The sequence below is a fragment of the Eubalaena glacialis genome, chromosome 13 (assembly GCF_028564815.1).
Source record: "Eubalaena glacialis isolate mEubGla1 chromosome 13, mEubGla1.1.hap2.+ XY, whole genome shotgun sequence".
NCBI classification, from domain to species: Eukaryota; Metazoa; Chordata; class Mammalia; order Artiodactyla; family Balaenidae; genus Eubalaena; species Eubalaena glacialis.
Window position 1 is genome coordinate 91,074,236 of NC_083728.1, and position 26,155 is coordinate 91,100,390.

The following is a 26,155-nucleotide window of genomic DNA, read 5'->3' on the forward strand; positions in this document are numbered from 1 at the left end:
GTGACCTTGGGGGTGGTGGGTGCTCCCAGGTGGGCGGGCCTGCATACAGGTTTCTGGTGCAGGTGGCACTTAGGGTGGGAAGCCCTTGAGGGCCTGCGTGGTGACAGCCGGGGCAGTGGAGAGGCATCAGGCATCAGGCATCAGGCCTGAGGTCTTGGGGGCAAGCCACACTGCAGGTGCCTGTCCCTTCTGGGGACACCAGGAGATCTGTGCCAAAGCCTGTCCGCCACCCCAGCGTGGCCAGTGGGCGGGAGGGTCTTTGGGGTTTCTGTGGGCCTGGGAAGCCATCCCTGCGGGAGAAGGAAGCTCAGACACATGTTCTGGTTTCCCAGTCCAGCTGAAGGACTCTGGATGGCCCTGCCTGAAAGCCCGGGGTGGGAGTGGGGCCCGCAAGCAGGGCCCCTTCCAGTCCTTCATGAAGGGGGTGGGCGGGCTCAGGGTCCCCTTGGATTTGGGAACCACGTTGACACTGGAGGCCGGGACACCCTCACTGGGTCTCACCCCGAGTTGGCACGGGCTTGTTCTCCCACCGCCCGCCTTTCCCCTCTGCTTCCTGCACCTCCTGCCATGCGCTGGGAACAGTCGTGGGGACCCGGCGTTGGCACAAGAAGAGTCAGCTCAGGGCCTGCATGGGCTGGCTTAGCGGGTGGCCTGGGACGCAGCTGTGTGACCCGTGGGGGCCAGGTCGGTAAGAAGACTCCTTCTCCCACCCTCACTCCTGCCCTGCCGGTGCCCCAACTCGCTGGCTTTTCTCTGCTTAGCCGCACACGCTGCTTCCTTGTTGCTCCAGTGGCTTCTGGAACTTGCAGACCCGCCCCCGGTGGCCCCTGGCCCATCTCCAGCTGCCTTTCGGGATGCGGCCCCTCCCTGATTCTAGGCTGCCTGCCCCCCACCCCGTGTGCGTGGTCCATCGGGCACGTGGGCTTGTGTGGCTGCCCCTCCCTGTGGGCTCCTCTTTTTTGTTCCGGGGCGGTGGGTTTCCACCTTCCTGAAGGGGAAGGAGAAGCCCCTGCGTCCCTGAGCCTCTCCTGGGGGCTCTGTTCTTCGGGAGCTCCTGGTGTTGGGGGTGCAGGAGGGGAGAAACGATTGGGAGATGCCCGACGGCCGCATTCCAAGTTGGGTCCCTGCCCACGAGGACCGTGAGTGTGGGGAGTGCTGGGGGGCCCCGGCGAGGTGGCCCCGGACACTTGTCTCCAGCAGAGTAATAACCGATAAGGTCCGGGGCCCTGGGGGTGGCTTCCTCCCCGGGTGTACCTCCCGAGACCTGGGTGGGAGGACACCAGTCCAGCATGACTGACCCTAGAGAAGGAGTTGGTCCAGCCTCGGCGGTTTCTCTTTCAGGAAGAGTCTCAGCTGCCAGCTGAGTGGCTTCTGCTGCTGGTGATAGCGCCCACCTCCTGGGCCCTAGCCGGCCCGGGGCGGCCACACGCGCACTGACCTCTGTTGTGTGGTGTAGAAAACGTCCAGGAAGAGTGTCTGGGGCAGGTGGGGCGAGGAGGGCTGGACGCTGGGTGCCCTCCACGAGCTCCTGCCCCTGCAGAACTGGCCGGGACTTGAGGACCTGCCTTCTCTGCTCTGGGGAAGGCGGGGAGCTCATGGAAGGTGCAGCTGGACCAGCCACGGGTCGGGGGACGTCCCCTGGGCACCAGGGCAAGGATGGGTGAGCCGGCTGGCAGCCTCCATATCCTCCACTCGCCCACACACACACATAGCGTTCTCTGGTTTCACTTTTCCGTCTTGATTTTGAAAAGATCAGCCACAGGTCTGCAGCAGACAGAACCATGACGGGGCCTCAGGGGGGAGGCTGATTTCCCGTGACCCAGGCCTCGCTGTGCTTCTGAATAGCGACCGCTTTTTTGGGTTGTGGTTTCCCCTCCATCCTGACCCACCTCCAGAACCTGCCTTTCCGGTGTTAAAGTAGTAAAACCGTGTCAGCGAATGCTACTCGGTTCATACCGTGTTGTTACTTGATCCGTGTTACGATGTTTTACTGCAATATCCTGGTTACCTGTGCGAGTTCCAGGTAGGCTCTTTGAGGGGCGATGGAGGGACGTTTCTGGGCACGGAGGGCGTCGGCCAGGGTGAGGGAACCGCTCAGATGCTGAGGGCTTGTTGGGGCCCTGAGTGGGCCTCACTTCCTGCCTGTCTCCCCGACCCAGGGCACAGCCGAGCCGACGAGGACTGTGGGGATGAACGGGCCAGGCACCGGGAGGAGCGGCTGCTTGGGGCACGGCTGGACCGGGACCAGGAGAAGCTGCTCAGGTGAGGGCCTGGGGCAGCCCGGGAGGGCCTGGGAGCCCCAGGGCAAGGGTGGATGGCCCTACATGGCTGCGGGGTGGTCCTTAGAGTGTGGGACACCCTCCCGAGGAAGGCCCCGGGGGCCCTTTGCCGAGCCCCAGCTGGCTCTTCTGTTCACCGGGTGCAGAGTTGGCCCAGCAGCAGCCTGGTGTCCCCCGGTGACTTGGGGCGACACCCCTTCTCTCCCACCCGTCCCTGGGGCTGTCCAGCCTGTCCCTGATGCCCCTGTTCGCTTCCAGAGAAAGTAAGGAGCTGGCTGACCTGGCCCGCCTGCACCCCACCAGCTGTGCTGCTAACGGCCTGAACCCCAACCTCATGGTGACCGGGGGCCCGGCGCTGGCAGGTTCCGGTCGCTGGTCCGCTGACCCTGCGGCCCACCTGGCCACGCACCCCTGGCTGCCCCGCTCGGGCAGCACGTCCATGTGGCTCGCTGGACACCCCTACGGTGAGCGGGAGGGCGGCGGTGGGCCGGGATGGGGAGGCCTGACGTGTTGCTTCTGGAGCACAGCGCCGGTGGCTGGTGCAGGGACAGCACCCCTCCTCTCTACCCCGTAGTTCAGCTCCCTCACTGCCCAGGCTGGGCCATTATTATTATTATTTTCTTTTTATAAATTTATGTATTTTATTTATTTATTTTTGGCTGTGTTGGGTCTTTGTTGCTGCATGCGGGCTTTCTCTAGTTGCGGCGAGCGGGGGCTACTCTTCGTTGCGGTGCACGGGCTTCTCATTGCGGTGGCTTCTCTTGGTGCGGAGCATGGGCTCTAGGCGCGCGGGCTTCAGTAGTTGCAGCACGTGGGCTCAGTAGTTGTGGCTCGCGGGCTCTAGAGCGCAGGCTCAGTAGTTGTGGCGCACGGGCTTAGTTGCTCCGCGGCATGTGGGATCTTCCCGGACCAGGGCTCGAACCCGTGTCCCCTGCCTTGGCAGGTAGATTCTTAACCACTGCGCCACCAGGGAAGCCCCTGGGCCATTACTAATGGCACCAGCATCGTGGGCCCTTGGCCAAGCCTGTTTGTGGACAGTGCCCAGAGCGGGCGGCTGGGCGCGTGTTCACAGCCCTTACTCTCGGCTTCCTGCTTGGAGGCCCAGGAAGTGGAGGATGGGGGAGTAGGCTGGGCCTGGGTCCCCAGCACTGACTCGGGCATGGGTCTCTCCTAGGCTTGGGCCCACCTTCTCTGCACCAGGGCATGGCGCCTGCCTTTCCACCCGGCCTGGGGGGCTCCCTGCCGTCGGCCTACCAGTTCGTCAGGGACCCCCAGTCGGGCCAGCTGGTGGTCATTCCCAGTGATCACTTGCCTCACTTTGGTAAGTGGCGGCCCCGTGGCTGGGGGCAAGAGCTGTGATGGCCTTCCACAGTGAGACTGTCCCAAACGCCATGGGAGGAGGACTGTCCTCCTATGGCAGGGGGTGTCCACCCAGCAAAATAGGGTGGGTGTGTCATAAAGCCACAGGGGTCCTTGTTTTGATGAGTTCCTACCCAGAAAGCCCACGTGGAGAACCAAAGCAGGGCTGCCCTGGTGGGAGGCCTGGACCCTCTGCCTTGGTGCCCCCATCCCTCAGGAATCCACTTTGCAGACCACTGGGTATAATAAGAGAAGGTGTGGAGTCCCCACGTTGGCCCCGGGCCTGGGATGTGGCTGCCCATGGCAAAGGGAGGAGGACAGGCTTCTCCGTCCCCAGGAAGCAACTGGAGGCCCAGCTGAGCCCAGCTCTGCCTCAGCTTCCCCATCTGTAAAATGGGGTGATGGGCACCAGGCGGTAGGTGCAGCCTCACTGTCTTCTTGCCCCCAGCGGAGCTGATGGAGCGGGCCGCGGTGCCACCCCTTTGGCCGGCCCTGTACCCACCAGGCCGCAGCTCCCTGCACCACGCCCAGCAGCTGCAGCTCTTCTCCCAGCAGCACTTCCTGCGGCAGCAGGAATTCCTGTACCTGCAGCAGCAGGCGGCCCAGGCCCTGGAACTGCAGAGGAGCGCCCAGCTGGTGGTGAGTTGGGGTGGGCGTGGTCACAGGAGGGCCATGGGGGCACTGGAGACCCTTGCCGGAGCTCCTCTGTTGTTGGCGAAGCAGAGGGGTCAACCAGCAGAAAGTCCAGTTCTGGACTGTGAGTCAGAAAAAATGAGAGAGGCTGGTGGTCGGGGGGGCCTCCTGGAGGAGGTGGCGTCTGCCCAGAGACCTGAAGAAGTTAGTTGTGGAGGAGCCCTCTGGGCAGAGGGGATGGTGTGAGCAAGGCTGAGAGGTGGACAGAGCCTGGCAGGGGGCGGGTGCAGGTAGCAATGGGGAAACCAAGGCGGGAGAGGTGGCCCTGTGGGCTGGAGATGTTTGTATGGGAACTGAAGGGATCCCTGTGGGCTCCCGCTGTTTCCTGAGCCCTGCCTAGCCCGGCTGGGCGCCTGATGGCCCTGGGCTCCCCTCTAGGGCCGGTGCTGGCCTCCACCCACGTTGCCTGATCCTGTAAGATGGGCGACACTTGGTGTCCCCACCGTGTGGGTGGACTCCATAAAGCCCACAGCCCTCCTGCCTCCTTGAAGGTGTTCCTGGACATTTGTCCTCTGCTTGGCCTTGCCCCTCCTTTCTTGTGCGGCAGCTGCTCTGGGGGAGTCAACCGAGGTGACACAGGCAGCAAATGGGGCCCTGGGTTTGAGCCTTAGTTCTGCCACGCCTGGCTGTGTGCCCTCCGGCAAGTGAATTCACCTCTCTGGGTTTCAAGTTTCCTCCTGTGGAAATGGAGTTGCTAGTAATTTCTGTGTCATCGGGTTGTTCAGTGAGATTTAACAGTCGTGACAGTGGCTGGGGCATGGAGCCTTTCCTCCCCGTGTGATTGTGCGCTGACCGCCTGGCCCCTGGTGAGCACGGGCTGTTCGTGAGCCAGCTCCCTGCCGTTTCCTCAAGCCATCAAAGACCGGGAAAGGCTCCCCCGCCCACCTTTTGAGGTGTTTTGAGATGTGATAAGGCAGGAGAGTGCCCTCAGGTAGTGAGTTCTCCGTGCAGGTAGCTATCCTAGTGTCATGAAAGAGCCTCACACCTCCACCGGCCCCCCTCGCCCTGACCGTGAGGGTCCCAGAGGGGCCTGGGTCTAGACCGGAGGGCCCCCCTAGCCCCGTCTGCTGGAATTCTACAAGGAATGCCGCGCTTGTTACGCGTACCGTGACGGAATGTCAATCTCAGGCTGGGGGTGTGGGCGGCCTGCAGCCCCAGACCCTGCCTGAGGTTCTCTGGGGGTCGCGGGGACCCCGGGGACAGGGCAGCTGGTGGGTGATGGGTCCTGCCGCGCTGACCCTGCCTGCCGGCCCCCTCCCCAGCAGGAGCGGCTAAAGGCCCAGGAGCAGCGGGCGGAGATGGAGGAGAAGGTGAGCAAACGGAGCCTGGACGCCGCGGGCAAGGGTGGCCTGGGCGCCTCGGGCCCCGGGCTGCTGCCTCGGAAGCCCCCCGGCCTGGCCGCCGGCCCTGCGGGCACCTACGGCAAGGCCGTGAGTCCACCGCCATCTCCCCGCGCTTCCCCTGTGGCTGCCCTGAAGGCCAAGGTCATCCAGAAGCTGGAGGATGTGTCCAAACCGTCCACCTACGCCTACCCCGCCACACCCAGCTCCCACCCCACCAGCCCGCCGCCTGCCTCCCCGCCACCCACCCCTGGCATCACCCGCAAGGAGGAGGCCCCCGAGAACGTCGTCGAGAAGAAAGACTTAGAATTGGAGAAGGGAGCCCCCAGCCCTTTCCAGGCCTTGTTCTCAGGTAGGAGCTGGTGAAACAGATCCCCATATGGCCATTCACCCATTCATTCCTTCAACCGGTCAATCCTCCTTTCTGTGTTGAGCACCTACCGGGTACCTGGCCCACCGCTGGGCTCTGGAATGAATGCCCGAGGACACAGCCGGCCGTCATCTCTCTCTAGCCTTCCCTCAGTGGTAGGGTCAGGGGAAATGGGTGTAATGTTAGAAGTAGGTTCTAAGTTCAGGAGGACCTGTCTGAGCATTAAACAAAGTAAGACCTGTAGGATATTTAGCACCATAGCTGGCCCAAAGTAGGCGCTATGTTGTCGCATTGACGATGAAACAGTGTATTCTGGGTAGTACTCCCACCCCACACATGCCCTCTTCCCGTGTCCTGTGTTGGTCGGGACATGCAGCAGGTGGCCTTGAAAGGGCCTGAGGCCTGTGTCCCTCTTCCCGTGGGAGGACTTGAGTTCGAATTCCGAAGTTCAGATTTCTGCCACTGGAACGCAGTGTGTGATCTTGGGCAGGTGGCTGCCCCTGTCTGGGGAGATTCAGTGTCTTGCTAGTCAAGCCAAGTGTGGAGCACGTGCCTGGCCCCGGTGCAGGGTGAGGGTGCTCTGTGCCTCTGTCTCCCTCGGTTTGGTTCATACTGAGCCCCTGCTGCTTGCCCTGCTCTGGGCTGGGCCGGGGACACTACAGACAGTCAGCTGCACACCATTCTGCTCTCAGGGAGATTACACTCAAGGGTGGGAGTTCAGAGTAGAAAAGTGAGAGAGGGGAGCCAGCACTGTATTGCTATTATTTTTTGAACAACTTGGATGCCCCAACTCTGCTTTAATGGCGTGGGGCGGGCGGGTTCTTGTGGGACGGAGGGCAGAGTCGGCACCGGCTGGGTGGGGACCATTTGGGGTCTTACTGAGCATGTGCTTCTGGCCCAGCCTTGTGCTGGGTGCTGAGGCCGGAGGGACCAGAGAAAGAGCCTTTGAGACCTGAAGACCCTCAGGGACAGGATGGTGGCCAGTTTTTCTCTCTGTGGCCCAGACATGCAGAAAGGCCCTGGGGTTCCTCAGATGCCGTCTGGAAGGGATCCCAGCCCCGCAGGCCGGCCCAGCAGAGAGGGTGGCTGGTGGGTGGGTGTTGATGGGGACACACGGGGGTGTCGGACATGGCAGGAGAAGGGGCCCCCGCTGACCCTTGGTGTCCTCGGCAGATATCCCACCCAGGTACCCGTTTCAAGCCCTGCCGCCACACTACGGGAGGCCCTACCCATTCCTGCTGCAGCCCACGGCGGCTGCCGATGCCGACGGCCTGGCCCCCGACGTGCCGCTCCCGGCCGATGGGCCCGAGCGCCTGGCGCTCTCGCCTGAGGACAAGCCCATCCGCCTGTCCCCGTCCAAGATCCCAGAGCCACTGCGGGAGGTCCCGGACGAAGAACCGCTGGCAGAGCGGGAGGTGAAGGCGGAGGTGGAGGACATGGACGAAGGCCCCGCAGAGCTGCCCTCCCTCGAGTCGCCGCTGACGCTTCCCCCCGAGGAAGCCCTGGCGGCCCCGAGCCCGGCGGGCGGCTGCACGGGTGGCCTGCTGGAGGCCCAGGCCCAGGCGCTGAGTGCCGGCGGCCAGGGGCCCGCAGAGCCCTCCGGGTGCCCGGACTTTGCCGAGGGGGCCGAGGCGCGGGTTGATTCACCGGGCCGGACAGAGTCCTGCGCGGCCGCCCCGGACCTGGGGGCGCGGCTGACGCCTGGGCCGCTGGTCAAGGCTAAGGAGGAGCCAGTGGAGGTGCCCGTGGACGTGCCCATGGCAGACGCAGTTCCCGAGGAAGATCTGGCCCAGGCGGCCCCGAGCGAGCCCCGGCCCAGCCTGGAACTGCCGGACTGTGACGTGCCCCCTGGGGAGGGACAGTGCCTGAGTCTGGAGGCCCCGGAGGCCGCGCCTGTGCCCGGCAGCGCCTGCTTCCTGGAGGAAGCGGGATCCGATCAGTTCCCGCCCAGCCTGGAGGACCCGCTGGCTGGCATGAATGCCCTAGCGGCCGCGGCAGAGCTGCCCCAGGCCAGGCCTCTGCCCTCCCCGGGCACTGGAGCCCCAGCCCTGGAGAGGCTGGAGGCGGTGCAGAGCCTTGTCCTGGAGCCGAGCTTCCTGCACGGCATCACCCTGCTGAGTGAGATCGCCGAGCTGGAGCTCGAGAAGAGGAGCCAGGAGGTGGCAGGTGAGTCATGCCGGGCGGTGGGCCTCTGTGGCTTGCTTTTTCCCTTTTTATTTATTCATTTTTAGGCCGCGTGGCTTGCGGGATCTCAGTTCCCCAACCAGGGATTGAACCTGGGCCACGGCAGTGAAAGCCTGGAATCCTAACCACTAGGCCGCCAGGGAACTCCTGCCTTTCCCCCTTTTAAGGAAAATTTTTTAAAGTAGGATTTAAAAAATTTCAAAATCTCCAGGATATGGTTTATTCGTGTGCACTTTAAAAAAACTGTGGTGAAATATACATATTGTAAACTTTTATCATCTTAACCGTTTTTAAGTGTGCAGGGCAGAGGTGTTATGTACACATTGTTGTGCAGCCAGTCTTTGGGTTTCTTAGTGGTGAAATTTCTGCTTGTTCTTTCAGTGGTGAGTTTTCTAGTAGCAGGATGCTTTGGGTTGTGAGGGACCAAGACTTTTGTTTTAACTGGTTAGAAAAAGTCAGGGGAAATTTATTGGCTTGTGGAACCGAAGTATGTCAGTAATTAGGTAATATTTCAGGTATGGCTGGATCCAGGTGCTTAAACCAAGGAGTTTCTTTTCCCTCTTCCCTGTCTCCCCCCACCCCCCTTGTTTCACTTCTTTCTGTTGGCTTCATTCAAGGTGGGCCCACTATCCTTCTGGTGGTCACTGATACTTTCTCCCAAGCCCATGGGCCTGCTCAGCTCAGCAGACACACAAAAGAGGCCACCTCTTTCCACGTAGCTCTGGCAAAGATGCTGTGATGCACTCTCAATGATTGGCTGACTGGGGTTCACGCTTTTTGCAGAAGCAAACCCTGTGGCCCAGGAGATGGGATGGACCAGGCTGATCATGCCCAGCCCTCGATGGGGGGGCAGCCACTTCCAGGGTGTAGGGAGGGGCGGTCCTCAGAGGGAATGGAGTGCCTTCAGCAGAAGGGGCCGTGAATTCTGGGCTGGCACAAAACCACTGACATTCGACATAGAAATTGAGGTGCTCCAAGACGTGTGTGAAGAGGCTGTGGGTCAGGCACAGCCTCGCGAGCCCACGCTCGGGCCAGAAGCGGCACGGAGGAGGGGCCCAGGCCCGGCTGTGAAGGAGATAATAGCACCGGACGTTTCGGTGTATTTCCTCTAGAATTTCTTCTACACAGACACACACTTCCAAAATCAAGGTCATTTTGTAAACAGTGCTCTGTAACCTGCCTTTTTCACTTAGTATATGCTTTATTAAACATTTTTCAAAGCTGTGTGTTCTTAAAAATTTTTTTTTAGGGATTACACAGTTTTCTGCCTCGTGGAGGCCCCAGCCTTCAATGACACAATCCTAGATTGTCAGGCATTTTCATTTGCCTTTTTTATTCCCGCCCTCCCTCCCCCTCCCTCCCTCCCTCCCTTCCTTCCCTCTTTCCTTCCTTCTTTTCTCCCTCCCTCCCTCCCTTCCTTCCTTCCGGTCCCCCTCCCTCCCCCTCCCTCCCTCCTTTCCTTCCTTTCTTAGCTGCTGTAAATGATGTGATGATTACTCTTGAAGAAAAATCCTTGTCCACACCTCTGTTTTCCCAGGGATTTGTTCCCAGGGGTGGAATTGCTGGGCCAGAACCAGGCCATATTTTCAAGGCTCTTTCATTGTCATGGTCAAATGCCCCATTCCAGGAAGCTTGGACGAGTGACACCCACCCCACCTCAGGCGTCTGTTGTTTTGTTGTTGTTGTTCTAAAGTTCATTGTTTCTTTTCTCTCATTTAAATAGTTTGGTACAAAAAAAAATTTTTTTTTTTCCCAGAAGAAAATGAAAACCCTCTTGATCCTACCAACTGGTGGGTTTTCAGTGGAGACCACAGAGGGCCAGGGGCATCTGGAAAGGGGGCTAAGGATGGGTCACCCGGTTTGGGGGTCTCTGCACACTCTTGCCCCTTTTCACACTCCTACCTCATCCACCTACTCATGCAGCTCCTGCTGTGTGCCTGGCACCGTTTTGGTGCTGGGGGCCAGCGGTGAGCCAGGCCATCTGCGTGCAGCCCTCAGCACTGGTGAGGTGGTCTGGTGGTAAAAGGCTGGGAAGGGGACAGTGCAGGGGTGGGAAGGGTGGTCTCCTACAGCGCATGGCCAGGGAAGCCCCTGTTGATAGGTGGGGGAGGAAGATTCTTCTAGGGAAAACCATGCCAGGCCTAAGGAACAGCAAGTGCAAAGGCCCTGAGGTGACTGTGTGTGTCATGTTAGAACAAAGGCAAGGAGGCCAGGGGCAGGAGCAGAGCCGGAAGGGGAGAGTGGTGGCGAGGAGGTCCGTGGGATAACTTGGGTGAGGGGTGATCCCGGGGAGGTCTTTCACTTGGAGTGAAATGAGAGGCCGTAGGAAGGTGGTTTTGAGTTGAGCTGATAGGATCAGACTTACGTGCGGTTCCTTTGTGGGCTGTGTGGAGAGCGGACGCAGGGGTGAGGGCGGAGGCGGGGAGACCCAGGCGGAGGCTCCCGTCTCCATCCAGGCCCAGGGTGGCGAGGGGCGCACGGGCGAGGAGCAGGTGGGTTCTGGGTGGAAGCTAAGGTGCGGCCAGCAGGCTTTGCTGGTGGACTGAGCGTGGGTGTGAAAGGACGATGCCAAGGGTTGTGGTCTGAGCCGCTGGAAGACGAGAATTCCAGTTTCTGAGCTGGGCAGGTGGGGCGGGGAGCATGTGTGGGGGAAGCCCAGCAGCTGGTGCGGACACAGATGTTTGAGGTGGATGTCTGGGATGCCCTCAGCGCTCTGCAGTGGCGTCTGCGGCCCCAGGGCTGGGGGCAGCGTCGGGGCTGGAGCGTGCCCTTGGAGGCACCGGTGTGCAGGGGTGTGTGCACCACAGGGGCGAGGGGGGCCCCGGTGGCCCTTTCCCTTCGACGGTCGCTGACGGACACTGAGCATCGGTCCCCTGCACGTTCTGTACAGAACTGGGCCATGAGTGGTCCCGGTTCGTACAGCAGGCCCAAGGCTTCTGGGCCCGTCAGCGTTTTTCCCACAGCCCGCGTCGCTTCCTGGAGCCACCGGCCCTCCCGCTTTGCCCCTCCTGCTGCACGCAGCTGCCCACAGTCAGCGAACCTGGTTGTCCCCGGGCGTGCTGGCCGTCCTTCCTGCCCTGCAGCGCCGTAGCCTCTGTGACTGACGCCTGGTCCCATGGGGGTTCCAGTGCGCGTCGGGCCCCTGTTCCAGGTCACCTCCACATTGGTAAAGCCACAAGGTTGGTGTATTAGTCAGCTGAGGCTGCTGTACCAAATACTACAGATGGGGTGGGGTGGGGTCGGGTGGGGGTCGGGGGGGTTCTTGAATGACAGAAGTGTGTGGTTTCATGGTTCTGGAGGCTGGAAGTTCTAGATCAAGGTGTCAGCAGGGTTGGGGTGGTTCCTTCTGAGGCCTCTCTCCTTGTTGGCTTGTGGGTGGCCGTCCTCTCCCTGTGTCCTCCCATGGTCTTCCTCTGCATGTCTCTGTATCCAAATGTCCCCATTTTATAAGGACACAGTCACATTGGGTTAGGGCCCACCCTAAAGACCTCACTTTAACTTGATTCCGTCTTTAAAGACGTTACATTCTGGGGTATCAGGGTTAGGATTTAAACACGTGGATTTGTTCAACCCACAGCTGCTGCCCTTGGGTCATCAGGCTGCCCTGGGCTGTCAGTCCTGGGGGGCCCCTGCAAAGCTGGTGTGTCGGAGGGTGAAGGAGGTGACGGAGTCGCTCTTTGGTCCCCTCTGTGATGGAGCAGGGCCCCCCCCCCCAGCAACTAAGAGATCTTACAGCTTGGAGGACCCTGAAGGGGTTCTCTGCTTTGTGGCCTCAATGTCCGTAAAGACAGAAAAGCAAAACCAGTGACTCTGAACTGGCCACCGGTGACACTTGGTTGTGACAGCTTGCGGGGAGTACTACTGACATCTAGTGGGTAAAGGTGAGGGACGCTGCTAACACCCTACAACGATGCCCAGGAGAGCCGCCCCCAGCAGAGAACAGTCATGGAAATGTGAATGGCCCCAGGGTTCAGAAGCCCTGATCTGGGCAGTGCAATTGTTAATTGCATTGTCGATTTCAGGGAACTGTGCAGTTGGTAGTAAGGAATACACTTTTTCCCTCCAGCACATGTAGGACCTTCACAAAAATGGATCATATGTTAGATCACAAAGAAAACATCCATTGAAAAATGAAAACTCATGTTACTTTAGTAGAAAGACTGTGGAGAAATAGGCTCTCAGGTACCATTGTTGAGATCCTGATCTGGTTCAATCTCCTTGAAGGGCATTTGGAATGTATATCAAAGATAAACACATATACCTTGATCATGTTAATTGCACAGGCAGCATATTTCCTAACACGGTGCCTACCCATTCACTACAAAAAAAATCAGGAGCCACCTAAATGCCATCAGTGGGGCATGGGGATCATTTAGATAAATTAAAACTCATCAATACAAGAGAATTCTAGCCTACTGTTGCTCCCTTTGGCCATATAAAATTGCTGATATTCTAGTGTTTTCGACTTACAGAAATGGCACTTTTTGTAAGGCTCAAACTATAATGTGAACACATGTTTGTATTTTTGTGCTAATGTGAAAAGACTTTAAGTAGAAAAAAGAGTGTGATATGGTATTGATTGATGCCATTTTTATATTTATAAAGGATGCCTGTGTGTTACATACGTTTGAATATGTATAAAAGTTTCTGGAACCACCTGCCAGACACAGGGAGGGACCTGTGTTTTGGGGAGGAGAAAGGCTTTTGTTTCGTCACACCTTCTGCTTGGTTTGTGGTTTTTATCATGTGCACATGTTACTTTTACAGTTTACAAAACTTATCGTGGGGCTCTTTTTTTTCTTTTTTCTTTTTTTTTCTCGCTGCGTTGGGTCTTCGTTGCTGCGCGCGGGCTTTTCTCTAGTTGTGGCAAGCGGGGGCTACTCTTCATTGTGGTGCGCCGGCTTCTCATTGCGGTGGCTTCTCTTGTTGCAGAGCACGGACTCTAGGCGCGCGGGCTTTAGTAGCTGCAGCATGCGGGCTTCAGTAGCTGCAGCATGCGGGCTTCAGTAGTTGTGGCACGTGGGCTCAGTAGTTGTGGCACACGGGCCTAGTCACTCCAAGGCATGTGGGGTCTTCCCGGACCAGGGCTCGAACCCTTGTCCCCTGCATTGGCAGGCGGATTCTTAACCACTGCGCCACCAGGAAAGTCCCGGGGCCCTTTTTTTCTGATCATGAAAACCATGCATATTCCTCATGGAAGATTTTAAAGGCCAGATAAGCAAAAAGAGAAGTGCAGTTCTAGAGAACAGCTCTGCCGGCCTTTGTTGACTCTCTGTGAGTCTGTGTACAAGTGTGTTGTGAAGAACGGGACGGCACCATGTGTCCCACACTCTTACCTTTCTCACTCGGCGCCCCTTTCCGGTGTCGGGGAAAGGCCGCGGGCCGTCAGCATCCCGGGGGCCTGTGCGGCCTCAGGCCGTCCGTGAGCCTGCTCTGGGCCGTGTCCTCTTCCCGGCTGGGGGCCTGAGGGTTGGGCTGTGGTGCCTGTGAGCCCGGCCCCCGGGGGCTCGGGCTCACGGCTCTCCTGCCGCAGGTGTGGAGCGGGGCCCCGCGGCGCGGCCCTCGCTGGAGAGCTTGCTGGCGGCCAGCAGCCACATGCTGAAGGAGGTGTTGGACGGCCCCTTCGCGGACCCGCTGAAGAACCTGCGGCTTCCACGGGAGCTGAACCCCAACAAGAAGTACAGCTGGATGCAGAAGAAGGACGAGCGGGTGAGGTGCCCCGGGCCAGGCCTGGGGGGCTGGGGGGGGGCGCGGGGTGCCCCCAGAGAGGCCACCTCGCCTGGGCCTTGGCCGGCTTTGCGTTCGGAAGGGCCTGTTCCGCACCCAGCTTCCGCCACCAGTTTGCTGGGTGGTCCCGGGCAAGTTGTCTCCTCTTGCCGGGTCTCGGTTTATCACGTAATCGCGTGTCAAGAGTGCCTCCCGTGGGTGACAGCTTGAGGGCTCAGGGAGAGCAGACCTGGCTGCGCCCCTGCTGCCCGTGGGCCTTGGGCAGGCGGCTTCGTCTCCCTGTGCCCGCGACAGATGATCCAACAGCCAGCTCTGCCTGAGCGGTCCTTACGGGCCAGTGCGGCCTGGACACAGCCCTGCGAAGTTGGCTTTTCGGTCCTTGGTGTGCAGAAGGGCAGTCCGTTTTGCTCAAGGCCACAGCTCGTGAGGGGTAGAAATTGGGTGTGACCCGGGCCCCTGGTCTCCGCTGTGAGGTCCCGCACCCCGGCCGAGGGCGGCGTCCTCACCCGCCCCTCCCCGCAGATGTACGCCATGAAGTCCTCCCTGGAGAGCATGGACGCCATGGAGCTGGACTTCCGGATGCGGCTGGCGGAGGTGCAGCGCCAATACAAGGAGAAGCAGCGCGAGCTGGTGAAGCTGCAGAGGCGCCGCGATTCCGAGTGAGTGTGCCCCGCCGGCCCGCGGCCTGGGCTCTGTAGGCGCCGCGCTCAGGAGGGCGGCCGAGGCAGGCCGCCAGGTGTGCGTGGCCCCGAGTGACGTGTGCGCACCGTGCGTCCCTTCTCCGCGCCCCGCCGCCCCCCGGGTGCACAGCCAAGCGTGTGATTCTCTTTAAGGGACAGGCGCGAGGAACCCCATAGAAGCTTGGCACGCAGAGGCCCTGGCAGGCCGCGGAAACGGACCCACGCCCTGAGCGCCCTGTCGCCCCCCCGCAAGAGAGGGAAGAGCCGCATCCGTAGCGGAAAGTAAGGCTGGCCCCTCGGTGGGTCGGGGACTGGCACAGAGCTCGGAGGGGAGGAGCCCGGGCCTGCGCGGGGCCTGTGTGGGCGCCGGGGACCTCGCGTCCCTCAGGCTCTGACCCACCTGGATGGGCGGCTCGTGGGCAGCATGGCACGCTGCCCCGGGCAGGCCAGGAGGGCGAGCGTGGAATGGACAGGCAGACCCACCCCAGCCAGCGTGTCGAGTGTCACCCAAGCATTGGGCCCGTCTTCCTGCCGCACCTGCTTCCTCCACGGCTAGGGGCTGATCCCCGAGCTGCTCTTTGCGGAGGGCCGCGCCGTGCTCTTGCTTGGTTCCCTCTGTGCCGGACAGCGTCACTCCCGCTCCCCTGGCTCGTTGTGCCCGAGCCCGCTCCCTGGGACCGGGGCCGCCGTCTCCGTGCACTCTGGGGACAGGCTCCCTGGGGAGCAGCAGGTGCCACGTGTGGCTGGAACGAGAGCGCCCCCTCCGGGCCGGGTGTGGAGGGCAATGGTGCTGCGGTCCTCCCAGGGCGTCTGGGGGTAGCACAAGCTGAACGGGCAGGGGCTGGAGGGCACCTCTGCCTGGGACAGCAGGGCAGGCGGACGCCAGGGCTTGGTTGAGGAAGCAGAGGGGGCCACAGGGTACCTTCAAAGGTATAGGAGAGGCAGTGGGGCGGCCACAGCTCTTCTCAGGAGAAGACAGCCCCAGGGGCCCCCAGGTCTTGCATTTAACCTTCTTGGATGTTCCTGACTGATGAGAGGATGGAGAGAGGGAGAAATACCCTGTCACCAGCCACACAGGGAGAGCAGGGGGGGAGAGCAGCTCCTGGGGAAGAGAGCAGAGGCTGGGGCTGCTAGCACGCAGAGCCGCTGGTTACGAGTGTGGACCCCGGAAGCGGATGCACCTCCTGCTCAAGTCCCAGGTCTGCCTCTTATTGTCATCTTGGGCCAGGTGTTAGCTTTTATAGACGAGTTCCTTCATCTATAAAAAGCAGTATATAGAACAAAGCATTGTTTTGTGGTTAAAGTATAAAACACAGACATGGAACAAGACACGTAGTACCAAGTAAAAATTATTATTACTTGTGAGGGTTTAGCTTAAAGCAGGCAAGAGGCCTTCGGACCAGGACCATGGCCCGACCGCTTACGCTCCTAGGGGTACAGGAGACCAGCCAGCGGCTCTTCCTTCATAGAAGCTCTTGATCTTAATCCCCCTCCCATCCTGGTGGATTTCCGTGGCATTCCTGATCCTTGGTCTTGGCATGTTTTGGTACAGAGGTATCTGACGGTGTAAAGATATGTGTATGAGTGTGTATGTGAAGGAGCACGAGAGAGAAAGAGGCCAGCAGAGGATACACTGCTTTCGAGAAGTTCTTCTTTTTTCCCCACTAAACTCTCATTCCGCCTCCTTCACAAGTATCCCAGAATCCCGGCACCATAGTGCTAGATGCTCCGTCTTCCCAGACTCGTCACTCTGTCATCACGGTCTGTGCGTCGACATCCAGAGCCCACCCTTCAGGGCCACGAGGGCGGACCCCCAGCCCGTGAGTGCTGCCTGGCCGGGGCGCTGACCGGTGGTGCATCTGGGTTTCAGGCTGAGCGGCAAGCCCCTGCTGACCTCGGATGACTATGAGCTGGGAGCAGGGATGAGGAAGAGACCCAAGGGGCCTGAGGAAGACCACGATGCCCTTGGCGGGACCGGAAAAGCCAGGGGGAGGAGCCAGCCTTGGGATGAGCACGAAGCCTCTTCAGACTTCATGAGTCAGGTCAGTGGCCCCGCCCCGTCTTCCAGGTGTGCTGCTGGCTTGGGGCGGAAGGTCTGGAGGGGGTGCCGGAGTTCACGCTCCCTTTGCAGGCCTGCTGGCCCTGCTGCTGCACGGAAACTGTGGAGGTGGTTGCCTTAGTGCCAGAGCGACTCTCCTCCAATGTTCCTCATTGTGCAGAGGGGGAAAGTGAGGCTCAGGGGAGGTCAGAGACCACCAAAGTAACACAGCCTCAGGTGGACCTCTTTGTGTGCCACGTCCTGTGTGTGTGCTCCGTGACCCGGTGCTGAAGCCGAGAAGAGAGACTGCAAGTTCTTAACCAAGTAATGCAATTACTCTGCTGTTTCACAGTGTAAGAGTTTAATGAGCAGCTTCACCACTCTGTAGTTCGAGGAAACAAGGGCTTGATGCCATTGTAATTTCCTCTGTGAGCTGTCCTGAGGTAAGGGGGTGAGAGCCAACACCTTGATTTTTCTTCTTTCTGCAGAGCATTGAAATCATCCACTTAAGGCCCTCATTGCTAAATGCTTACGCACCTTGTCATCCCTCCCAGTAAAAGCCCTGTGGGAGGGGGCTGTTTTGGCTGACTTGGCGGTCAGAGGGAAGGACCCACATAGGGGAGACTGGGTCCAGGCGGAGGGGAGAGAGCCAGTTTGTACGTCAGGATCCTCTGTACTCTCGAATTGTGAAGGACACTTTCGTGGTTTAATTGACACTATCCCAACTTTTCTCTCCTTATGAATTGTTACCTGATTAAAGAAAATAGCGATAAAGTGTTCAAATGAGGGCCATTGAAACGGCAGGTTTCAACAACAAAGGACTACAGCCGACGAGAGACGCGCAAGCAGGAATTTATCTGTGAAATCTCTAATCGTTCTTTCTGCTTCAGGCGTCCAGGGCACACTCAAGGCATTTTCTCGGCAGCTTTAGCCCATTTAGCTGGATGGGCTGATTCAGGCTATGCTGTGCAGCCGTCTTCATCACCTGCTTTAGGCGATTGAGATAAGCAGATCAGCTGTGCTGTGATCTGGGTTTTTCCATCTTGGGTTCATCCCTCCTCCCTTAATCCAGCCGCCTTCTCCCACTCTGCGGCAGCAGTGCTTGCTTCGAGCGCTTCCCCTAGGAGGCACCAGGTAGCGCCGTGGAGAGCCAGTGGCAATGCCAGTGTCACTGATAACTGTAACCACAGTGACGGCTATTTAATAAGTGTTTCATGTGCCTTTTCTCAGTTCGTCTTCAGAACAACCCACTGATGCCTGTGCGTAATTACCCCCGTGTTACAGAGTAGAGAAACTGAGGCTAAGAGGAGTTAAGCGACTTGCCAGAAGCCACAGAGGCAGGGAGAAGGAGCTGGGGTTCGTCAGAGCTCGTGCATGGAGACCCAGTGTTTGGTCAACCGTCTTAACCTGTGACTTCCCAACTTCCCTTTCCAGCTAAAGATTAAGAAGAAGAAGATGGCCAGCGACCAGGAGCAGTTGGCAAGCAAGCTGGACAAAGCCCTCTCCCTCACAAAGCAGGACAAGTTGAAGTCGCCCTTCAAGTTCTCGGACACTTCTGGGGGGAAATCAAAGACGAGTGGGGTCTGCGGCAGGTACTTGACGCCTTACGACAGCCTGCTGGGCAAGGACAGGAAGGCGCTGGCCAAAGGCCTCAGCCTGTCTCTGAAAGCCTCCCGAGAAGGTAAACACAAAAGGGCCGCCAAAGCCAGGAAGATGGAGGTGGGGTTCAAGGCCAGAGGCCAGCCCAAGTCGGCCCACTCCCCGTTCGCCTCAGAAGTGAGCAGCTACTCCTACAGTAAGTAGCGGGCCGCGCCGCCTCAGGGCCGATCTTATTCTCCTTCCTCCTCCTCTTTCAGCCTCGAAAGCTCTAAAGGTCTGTCTCCCGCCTCTCTCGGCCTCGAAAGCGCGAATGTCTCTTTTCCGCCTCTGTGCGGGCCCCGCCCAGGCCAGAAGCGGAAGTGCCTGTGATTGGCGGGCGCCGCGCTGGGCAGCCACCTATGATTGGTGGGTGCTCGTGATTGGCGGGCGGGTGGGAGCGGAAGCCCCCCCCCGCCCTTTCGGTGCCCGAAAGCCGTCGGTGTGGAGGCCGTGCACCACAGAGTTGACGGCTTCTCGGTCTAGAGCGGCCGGTCGTGAGAACCGTAGAGATGACCCGGACTCCGCGGCCCGCAGGCGGCTGTCTATCCTCGGTCCCGGTGTCAGTGAGAACAGCGTCTATGGAGCGCACGCCAGGGCTGTTTGGGCGGTATTTCCCTTTGTCTTTGCGACAGTCCTCCAAGTGGTTAAACCGTGTTGTTCCCGAGGATAGATCCTGAGGTCGGGCCGGGGTCAGGCCCAGGCTGTCCGCCTCAACTGTGCAAGACGTCCTGCCATCATGGGCGCGGCCTGTGCGCTGCCCGCACAGCAGCCGCCGACCCCAGGCGGCTTTCGGGCCCCTGAAACGTAACAGCTTGGTGGGACTGAGGGACTGAGCTTTAACTGGAGCCTGTGGCATTGGAGCTGCTTCTCTGGGAACTCCGGGAGCGTGGTTTTCCGGAGCCGGGCAGCCTTGCCCCCCACACGAACTCCGACGCCCCGCCGGCTCTCTGTGGCCTCTGGTGGCCCAAAGCCCACCGTCTAGCATGTAATAGGTGCTCAGTAAGTATTTGTGGGCGGAACGCGCAGTGCCCAGGATGGGTGGGTATCGGTACCGTGCCCGCTGCAGCAAGGCCGGGGAGGGGCTTCTTGCCTCCTGGCCCCTGTCAGCGGGGTTGGTTCTGAGGCGAGCCCAGGCCGTGAGGGGGTGGCAGGCTTTTTCATTGTTGATTGCGTGGACCTGTGTGACTGGGCCTTTGGCTGGCTCTCCCGAGTTCACGGGGTTGGGGGTGTTGAACGTGAAATGTAAAAAAGGATCCCTTTAAGGTTACAGTGAAGAAAGTCTTTATGGATTTGGAGTTAAGATACAGAGGGCTGTCGGCAGCCCTAGGTGAGCTCACGTGGGAGAAGAGCTGGACCTGGCACCTGGCATGAGTTTAAGCTGCTGCTAGGGGTTTTTTTGGTTTATTTTTAAGGTTCGTGGCTTTGATTGCCCCGGGTCTCCAGGGTTGATGCTCAGATAGGCGTTGGGGCAAGCAGCTCCTTTTGTGCCTTAGGTACTGAGGACGTGTTCGATTGCCGAAGCTTCCCGGCCCTCGGGTTCGGATGGGTGTGAGCCAAGCAGCATGGCCCAGGCGCCTGGCCACTGTGGACCAATTTTAGGGACTTGCAGCCCTGAAGGAGGAGGGAAGGGCTTTCCTCTGTTCATTTTGGAATATTGAAGAGAGAGTGGGGGAGGATTGCTGCTCCTTGGATCTTTCAGGGGACGGTGGTCGATGGATGTGGCCCGGCGGGTTGCTGGAAGAATCCTCCACTCCTCCCCACTCGCAGGTGGATGTGGCGGGGTACAGGCTAGAGGCCAGAGAGAAGCTGAGGTCTCCGAGCTGCTGAGTCTACTGCAACAGATGTGCGCATGCGTGCAAGGCAGCGGTCCACGTGCTGGTCTACCTGTTAGGCCTTTATCTAAAACTGCGCTGTCCCCGTGAGAGAAATGGGTTATCATTGCCACAGGGAGGTCGGAAGGCCTGTCTCCAGTTAGCTGACGGCCATGATATGCAGCTGGCTGTGGAGAGAGCGTGTCTCTCTTTTTTACTCTGGCTTTTTTGCTGTTTGCGGTCGCTGAGAGTGCACACACGGTCGTGAAGAGGTCGGGGTGTTTCCAGCAGAGAGGTGCTGCGCCTGCAGGAGGTGGGAAGAGAGCACGTTGCTCTCTTGCTTTTCCACGTTGGGTTGTAGGGGTTGGGTGGCATGCTTGGCGGGTTGGGGAGAAGCCAAGCTGGTCGTCCTCACGCTCGGACCCCTCCAGCCTGGGGTGTGGCCTCAGGAAGGACGGGATGGAGTGCACGGGCGGGAGAGCTGTGGCCAGGGGACGGGCGGAGGCTCGTCTGTGTCCTCCCCAGAGTCGTCAGGCCATCCTGCAGTTGGGGTTTTAGAGTGGAAAGCATGGACGTTAGAGGAGGCAGCCAGAGGACCCCTGTCCCCCAACACGCACACACCCACACACACACACACCACACACCACACTCACACACACGCACACACCACACACGCGCACACACACACCACACTCACGCACACACCACACACACATCACACACACACCACACACACATCACACACACACCACACACACACCACACACACAGCACAGACACACACACCACACACACCACACTCATGCACACACCACACACACGCACACACCCACACCACACTCACGCACACACCACACACACATCACACACACCCCACACACACAGCACAGACACACACACCACACACACACCACACTCATGCACACACCACACACACGCACACACGCACACACCCACACCACACTCACGCACACACACGCACACACCACACACACGCACACACCACACTCGCGCACACACCACACACGCACCACACACCACACTCACGCACATGCACCACACTCACGCACACACGCACACACCACACTCGCGCACACCCCACACACACCCCACACACCACACACGCACACACCACACACATCACACACACCACAGACACACCCCCCACCACACCCACGCACAGCACGCACACCACACACACCACACACACACCACACTCATGCACACACCCCACACCACACCCACGCACACCACACACACACCCACGCACCACACAAACCACACACACACCACACATGCACACACACACACCACAAACACACCACACACACCACACCCACACACACCACACCCACACCACACACGCACACACACCACACTCACGCACACACCATACACACGCACACACACCACAGACACACACACCCAACACCACAGACACACACACCCCACACCCCCCACACACACACCATACTCACACACACCACACACACACCCCCCCTCACACACCCCCACACCACACCCACGCACACCACACAGACACACCACGCACACACACCACACTCACGCACACACCACACACCACACACACGCACACACACCACAGTCACGCACACCACACACACACATCCTCCACACACACCACACACAAAAACAATGCACACAGCGCACAGCTACCACACACACACACCCACGCACACCTCACACACACAGTTTTTCTTGGACTTGGAGAGAGCTGGTGTGCCAGAGCTGTAGCTGCGTCCATTAATGTTGCCCATGTTTGGGGTGGATTTTACCAGATCAAGGGACCACAGTCTTTGACTGCAGAGCCTTTCCATCCGACGAAATCTTGCTTAACAGCTTCACATGTAAAACGGATCCAAGTGGTATATGTCCGGGGTGGGATTGGTAGGGGCCAGAGCTGTGCCCGTTTGACAGCCCCCTTCCCCAGAGCTGGGTGATCTCTCTCAGGAAAGCCTCACCCGTATAGTAAGGTTGGAGACTTGTGGGAAGCCGGCGGCAGTGTACTGGTAACCTGGCTCTCTGATAGGGAGAGGGTGGGGGGACAGCAGCCCGGATATCATTGCAATATCATTTGCCTGTTTCTTTGGCGTAACTGTTCAAGCCGCCGTCCTGACATTGCTGAACAGGGGGCTGGGAACGGGCGTGCGCGATCGCCATCGTGAGCCTGCGCCCGCTGGCCCTGCACACCACTGGGAGCTGGTGTTTTAGGAAAGAATGCCTCTGAGCCCTTCCCCTCCTAGGCCTCATCCCTCCCCACAAGGGGCCTCTGGGCCGGCTGCAGTCCCATGGGGTAGACAGGACTTGGCGGTGATCTCTGTGCCCGGGGCAGAGACCTTCCTGAGAGTGGCCGTGTGGTGGGGGATGCTGGCCGCAGCCGGCCTAGAAGGAGCGTGGGTCCAAACCCACAGAAGACGCCTGCAGCTCAGAGGCCTCGCGGGTGAGAGGCGAGGCCCAGGTCGGGAGGAGAGCTCCAGGCGGCGGAACTCAGCTGGTTCCACGGCCGGTAGGCATCTGGACCTCTCTTGTCTGGCGAGTAGGAGATTGTTCTCAAAAGCGCTGAGAATAATGGAAGAAAGACACCAGCCCCCTCCCTCCCCCGGCGCTCTGTGACTTATCTTTATTAAAAACTACTTTGACTGCAGATACGGACTCAGAGGAAGAGGAGGAATTCCTGAAGGACGAGTGGGCTGCCCAAGGCCCCTCCAGCTCCAAACTGACATCTTCCATCCTGTGCGGCATGGTGGTGAAGAACAGCAAGCCGGCCAGCGGCCCCAAGCTGACCAAGAGGGGCCTGGCGGCCGCCCGGACTCTGAAGCCCAAGCCGGCCGCCGGCAGGAAGCAGCCGTTTTGTTTGCTGCTTCAAGAGGTCGAGGCCCGTTCCTCCTTCAGCGATTCCTCGGAGGACTCGTTTGACCAAGGTTACTAGCTCCAAACACACAATACCTCCCGTGTTTCCTAGCGAGAGAGTGAGTGCGAGAGCGAGCGCGAGCGAGGCGGGGAGGGCGGCCGCGGCGCCGCCGGGATGGCCGGCCAGGGCGGCTGTCTGGTTCTTGGCAGCGTAGCCTGCTTTATCAGCCCGAGTCTTTTTATTTTTGTTTTTATTTGTACCTGTATCATTGTGATAAGACCATTGGCTGGCTCTTTTTGAGCTTTTATACGGACTGTTTTTAGTCTTTCTCTCTTGTCCCCTCCCCTCGCCTCCCCTGCCCCCTGGACCGCAGGCCTGGGTGGGTCCTCCCGGAGGGGCCCGTGGAGGCCTCCCTCCCCGGGGACATTTTGTAAACGGAATTCTGTCGTGTGGGCGTGTGACTTGATGTTTGTACCTCGATTTTGGTAATACCAAGCTTTATTAAACATATCGAGTTCATTTTTAACTAAACCCGTGTGCCTTGTCTCTCTTGCTGTGTCCTGACTAGACCATTAGGTTGCCGCTTCCCTCATTTTGTTCCTCCTGCCCCCCTCACCCCCTTCCCCACCCCTACCCCGAAGGGGTAAATGGAATAATGCAGTCTGCGCTCTCTCTATTATTCAAATATCCCTGGTAGCTATTGGCATGCCTTTCATTTTTCAGGTTTAAAGTCAACTGCTTTCACCTCCAGCTTCATCCTTTTTTTTTTTTAAGCTGCTCGTTTGTCTTTTGTTTTCTTAAAGCTCTATTCTTACGCAACAGTGGTTAAAAAATATTTGCAAACACTCATTTTCTAACGCATGTTTCTGTTTCGAAGGGCATGTAGGCAGTGCAGGGTCAAGACCACTTGCTGTCCCTGAGTTTTGTTGTGAAATTCAAAAGGCTTCATTGCCGTGTTCGGGGGCAAAGCTCACTGCGAGTCCCAGGCTCGTCTGCTCTCAAACTCACTTACGAAGAGGGGGTTGGCCTCAGGGACCTCTGTGAGCGCCCTGGCTCTCATTTCCCTAACGTCAGAATTCAACTTCTGGGGTTAGAAGTGTCTCAGCCTTCCAGGACCTCCAGTCACAAATGTCCTGGGGCGGGGGGCGCGAGACAGTCAGCCGATCCTTAAGTGATTCTCGCCCTGCTTTTGGATTTGCTTCAGGGTGGACCCCCTTTAGGGATCCCAGAGCCTGGGTAGCAGCACCTGGGGGGCAGAGCCTAGACCCTGACGCTCTGGCTGGGATACATTCTGGGTGACCTGGAGATGACGTGGACGGGGGCCGGGTGCTCCCGGGGCTCTCGTTCTCCGGTCAGGGGGCGAGGGGAGGGGGTCCCCACTGCACCCAGACCGCTGGTCAGGTCTTGAAAGGGATATTTGGGTAATAGGGCCTTACTGACATCTGGTACTAAAACACCTAATTGGCTTGGCTTTTCTAGTGTGTCTGCTTTCTCCCCCAGCAGCTTGACCATACCTTCACCCTTGACCCCTACCCATGATGCTTTGAATGTCTGTTTTGGTCTCTTGCATTTGCTCTCACGCTGCACTCTGGACGCAAAGCGAAGGCTGGGAGTAGGGCAGACGGCGCAGCGGGTCACTGAGCTTGGGTCCGAGCCTGGCTCGTTGCTCCGTAGGTAGGCAAAACCCTTTTCTTTGTGTCCCCTCTGCTCCCCCCCTCCTCGGGGTTTGCCCCCATCGGCTATGGCAGCAGCGGATCGCTTTGGCATTTATGGATCGGGTTTTGGAAAACCAAACCGAGTGACAACAGCCAACCCCACGTACTGAGCCAAGAGTTTTTTCTATGAAAAAAAGTTTTTCTGCATTTCCGCGGGTTTCTTTGTTGGGACTTTTTCTCGCCCCCCCCCTGCCCTTGGCAAACTCTGTCGCCTTAGGTGTGGACACCTCCAGAAAGGCTTTCCTGGTCCTGAGACCCCCTCCGCTGCCCCTAGCCCTCGGACCCTGGCCTGAGCAGACCAGCCACCGTCGGAGGCGGCCCTGGCGGGCTGTCAGGCTCTCGGGAGCAGGGGGCGGGGAGGGCCTCAGGAGACCACGATCACCTGCATCAGCATTTCGTGGAAAGCACACCTTTTTTTGGCCTTCTGCTTTCCAACCATTCTTCGATCTCAGGGTGCTGGGTTGGGGGCCGCTGCTGGTTTTCTCGGATCCGATGTGGACATTCCAGACATCCAGAAACCCAGAGCCAGCCCAACCCCGCCGATAGAGAATGCTGGGCAGGAGAGAGTTCTGGAGTCTCCACACCTGAGCAGCCCCGGGAAGGCCACCTCTAGAAGGGAAAGCTGGCCCCATGTCCAACCCCGTGCCCCACCCCAGCCAGCCCCCCGCCCACACCCCTGCTCAGCTCGGCCAGCCCCGGGGGGGGCCTGCCTGAGGTGGGGGACCCGGGCGCTGCCTACAGTCTGCCTACACTTAGCCTGCTTTGCCGCTGTGGCCCACTGGGCGGAGACAGAGCCATGTGACGTCCGCAATGTGAATGGATCGCAAGTGTGCACTGCCTGCCTGCCGCCTGCCCGCCCCGCTGGCCTCCATCCCGCTGCATCCATCGCTCTGGGAGCCGGGTCTCCGTCTTCTCACTCCTCTTAACAAACCTCCTCTCTCTCTGCCTCCTTCCTCTCTCGACTCCCTTCGGGCATTCCTTGAGCTCTTGTCTGCTTCCTTCGCTGAGGGCTCCCTCGGATGAATGGGCAGACCGAACCCTGTCCTCACAGGCACCGCTGGGGCCACCGCTCTCGGCCGCTAGCTGCACCCCAGCAGCCAGGTGTCTTGGGGCGTTGGCAGGAGAATGTGGAGTTGGCCATCGTCCAGGGCCTGTCCACCTCTGGGCCCAGACTCCCTGCCCCCAGACGATACGGAGAGATGACGGCTCATTTTCCTCCAGCCTCTTCTTGCTGGAGAGTTGTTTCCAGCCTGGCCTGGCCCTGCCCTTGGCCAGCGGCCCCAGAGCCACCTTCACACTCCCAGCGCCCTGGGCAGACAGGCACCCCCTGGCAGGTGTCCCTCGGCGGCTCCTTGACAGAGGTACTGGGCGCCCTCCCACCCGCCGCCCTTGTGGGGTTAGCTGGGCTGTGTCCCTGGAAAGGCAGGAAGCAAGCCTGTACCTCCAGAA

The 26,155-nt window shown here is 59.3% G+C and overlaps 1 protein-coding gene across 7 annotated transcripts in view; it reads left to right on the forward strand.

Annotated features, from left to right (window-relative positions):
* TNRC18 (trinucleotide repeat containing 18) overlaps window positions 1-26,155 on the forward strand; it is a 104,177-nt gene that overhangs the window by 53,246 nt on the left and 24,776 nt on the right. For 4 of the 7 annotated variants that reach the window (XM_061208385.1, XM_061208384.1, XM_061208383.1 and 1 more), the window contains 12 exons: window positions 2,160-2,262; window positions 2,538-2,743; window positions 3,454-3,600; window positions 4,087-4,277; window positions 5,594-6,023; window positions 7,215-8,207; window positions 13,759-13,934; window positions 14,475-14,611; window positions 14,786-14,914; window positions 16,503-16,674; window positions 18,105-18,465; window positions 22,786-23,061. In XM_061208385.1, the coding sequence (XP_061064368.1) occupies window positions 2,160-2,262; window positions 2,538-2,743; window positions 3,454-3,600; window positions 4,087-4,277; window positions 5,594-6,023; window positions 7,215-8,207; window positions 13,759-13,934; window positions 14,475-14,611; window positions 14,786-14,914; window positions 16,503-16,674; window positions 18,105-18,465; window positions 22,786-23,061 (3,321 nt within the window). The remainder of the gene's footprint in view (window positions 1-2,159; window positions 2,263-2,537; window positions 2,744-3,453; window positions 3,601-4,086; window positions 4,278-5,593; window positions 6,024-7,214; window positions 8,208-13,758; window positions 13,935-14,474; window positions 14,612-14,785; window positions 14,915-16,502; window positions 16,675-18,104; window positions 18,466-22,785; window positions 23,062-26,155) is intronic. The other 3 variants (XM_061208389.1, XM_061208386.1, XM_061208388.1) reach the window with 3 other exon arrangements.